Genomic DNA, 3000 nt, shown 5'->3' on the forward strand with positions numbered 1-3000 from the left:
GGAATTAAAATATTATACTGGTATCTAAATCAATTTCATTGTTAGACTATAACTTTTCGTCAATTTGTTTGCTAATATGGGCCTCTTTAATTGGTCAGTTCGTAAACTAGTAGAAGGGGAGGGGATGGGGTAAAGGGAGTGGATAGGGGGTATCGTTATTTTAGCCAGCTGCGAGCATAACTTTGTTTGAGTATATGAAAATCTGGTACAACATCCAAGTAAAAATATATCGATTATTTTGGTCAAAGTAAAGAAAAACAACATGAATAAACCAAAAATATCTTTTTTTATTCAAATAAAAATAAATATTTTAAACTATTAATAAATATAAAATCTATGAATTTTGAAAAAGTATCTATTGAAAAGTAGAGTGTATATGTTGAAGAGATTAGTATTCTCCATCTTCGCCTTCACCAGCCTCCACAGAATCCAGACCAACCTCCTCGTAATCCTTCTCCAGAGCAGCGAGATCCTCCCTGGCTTCAGAGAACTCTCCCTCCTCCATACCCTCTCCGACATACCAATGGACGAAAGCTCTCTTGGCGTACATAAGATCAAACTTATGATCAAGCCTGGCCCAAGCTTCAGCAATGGCTGTAGTGTTGGACAACATGCATACAGCTCTCTGCACCTTGGCAAGATCTCCGCCAGGTACAACAGTGGGAGGCTGGTAGTTGATGCCAACCTTGAAGCCGGTGGGACACCAGTCAACAAACTGGATGCTCCTCTTGGTCTTGATGGTGGCGATGGCAGCGTTGACATCCTTGGGGACAACATCACCTCTGTAGAGGAGACAGCAGGCCATGTACTTGCCGTGGCGAGGGTCACACTTCACCATCTGGTTGGCAGGCTCGAAGCAGGCGTTGGTGATCTCACCGACAGAGAGCTGCTCGTGGTAAGCCTTGTCAGATGAGATGACAGGAGCATAAGTGACCAGAGGGAAATGAATTCTGGGGTAGGGCACCAAGTTAGTCTGGAACTCAGTCAAGTCAACATTCAGGGCTCCGTCGAATCTCAGAGAGGCCGTGATGGAGGACACAATCTGACCGATCAGCCTGTTCAAGTTGGTGTAAGTTGGGCGCTCGATGTCCAAGTTTCTGCGGCAGATGTCGTAGATAGCCTCGTTGTCGACCATGAAGGCGCAGTCCGAGTGTTCCAGGGTGGTGTGGGTGGTGAGGATAGCGTTGTAGGGTTCAACAACAGCTGTAGCAACCTGAGGAGCAGGATACACAGAGAATTCAAGCTTGGACTTCTTACCATAATCAACAGATAATCTTTCCATGAGAAGAGAAGTAAAACCAGAACCAGTGCCACCACCGAATGAATGGAACAGAAGGAATCCCTGGAGACCTGTGCACATATCAGCCAGCTTCCTAATTCTGTCCAGAACAAGATCAACAACCTCCTTACCAATAGTATAATGACCTCTGGCATAATTGTTAGCGGCGTCCTCCTTGCCATTTATCAGCTGTTCAGGATGGAACAACTGGCGGTAAGTTCCACATCTTGTCTCGTCAATGACAGTTGGCTCCAGATCAACAAAGACAGCTCTGGGCACATGCTTGCCAGCTCCGGTCTCAGAGAAAAAGGTGGTGAAGGAATCATCTCCAAAGGCCTTGTCAGAGGGCATGTGTCCGTCAGGTTGGATTCCATGCTCCAGGCAGTACAACTCCCAGCAGGCATTACCGATCTGACAACCGGCCTGGCCAATGTGGACTGAGATACACTCACGCTAAAAATAAACAAAATATAAATTAACTTTTACATTATAACTTATTAAATGACATAAATTTGAAAAATGCTAAAAATTCAGAAGCAGAAAGGATGTTGCATATTTATAAAAAAGGAACCGCCCTAGACTTGGAAGATATTTGTAAACTTATACAACATAATTGATATATTATACATTTTTATTCAGAATAGAAAAAATTCTCATATTCTATAAGTAATGCTTTAACTTATTATTTATTTCAACAATCAAATTGTATATTTTTTTTAGTTTTAAGCTTAAAATGTTATCAAACCCAAAATCTTTACTTTCACTTTTAAAATACCGACTTAAAACATGGTTTATTAATTAATTATTATATAAAAGATAAATTAATCTTTATATTCTATTAATTAGTTTAATTTAACTAAGATTTTTCAAAAACTTTAATAATCTTACCATGATTAGATTTTAAAGAATTGTATATCGTCGACTCTAGCCGTATAAAGAGGATATTATGTACCTCTCCCAGCAGTTTAGTCTAAACTGTCAGTCAGCCAGACAGCTTTTAGCTAGGGCTAGGCAGAGCTCAGCCCCTTCTAATATTACTCATGCCATTCTTGTGTGTGGTGTGCGCCCCATTTCTAAAATCACTGCCTAGATCATGTGACCAGGGCCTGGCGTTGCCATTGGCTGGCACAGAGTCACGTGAGCCGCGCGTGAATTGTTATTGGTTGGCGCCATCCGCAGGTTTAAAATAGTTGATTGCTTGAGCTGACACTTGTTTTGGGTTTTAGGGACAAAAAATATTTTATTAATTTTTCTTTTTAAATTATCTTTTTTAGTCTTATCATCAATCTGACATTACGAAATAAAGTTTTTATAAAATAACAATTTTTTGAAAAAAAATATTTAAAAAAAAATTTGTTGCCCCTGATTGCAAGGAATGAGAGATAATAAGCTAAAATATGAGCGGGGCCTTCAAATTTCAGGGTCCTTGTAATGGACATTATGATTAAAAATTCTTTGCCAAAAAACCTTAATATTGAAATATCATTTTTAGTTTTATATACTTGATATTATTTTTTTTTATTCTACATGATAAATAAACATAAAACATTAGAACATTAAGATAAAATAAAATGTTTAGAGAAATTTGGTTAAAACACCTGTTACAAAAAAACATTAAATTTCTGATGAAGCAATAAACTTTTATAGTTTGTGAACGCAAAAACTTAAAATTTCCACCATTTCTGAGAAGAATTGTTAACATTGCATGCAGTTTTCTTTTT

The 3000-nt window shown here is 38.4% G+C and overlaps 1 protein-coding gene across 1 annotated transcript; it reads right to left on the bottom strand.

Annotated features, from left to right (window-relative positions):
• Nucleotides 1–267: 267 nt before the first annotated feature.
• Nucleotides 268–2404, bottom strand: LOC145316435 (tubulin alpha-3 chain-like). Its single transcript, XM_080156913.1, has 2 exons — nucleotides 2168–2404; nucleotides 268–1732 (listed from the first exon to the last, which is right to left on the bottom strand). The coding sequence occupies exons 1-2, from the start codon at nucleotides 2168–2170 to the stop codon at nucleotides 389–391; spliced, it is 1347 nt and encodes a 448-aa protein (XP_080013039.1). The 5' UTR covers nucleotides 2171–2404; the 3' UTR covers nucleotides 268–388.
• Nucleotides 2405–3000: the final 596 nt, after the last annotated feature.

The sequence above is a fragment of the Acartia tonsa genome, chromosome 4, assembly GCF_053477335.1.
Source record: "Acartia tonsa isolate MP-2025a chromosome 4, ASM5347733v1, whole genome shotgun sequence".
NCBI classification, from domain to species: Eukaryota; Metazoa; Arthropoda; class Copepoda; order Calanoida; family Acartiidae; genus Acartia; species Acartia tonsa.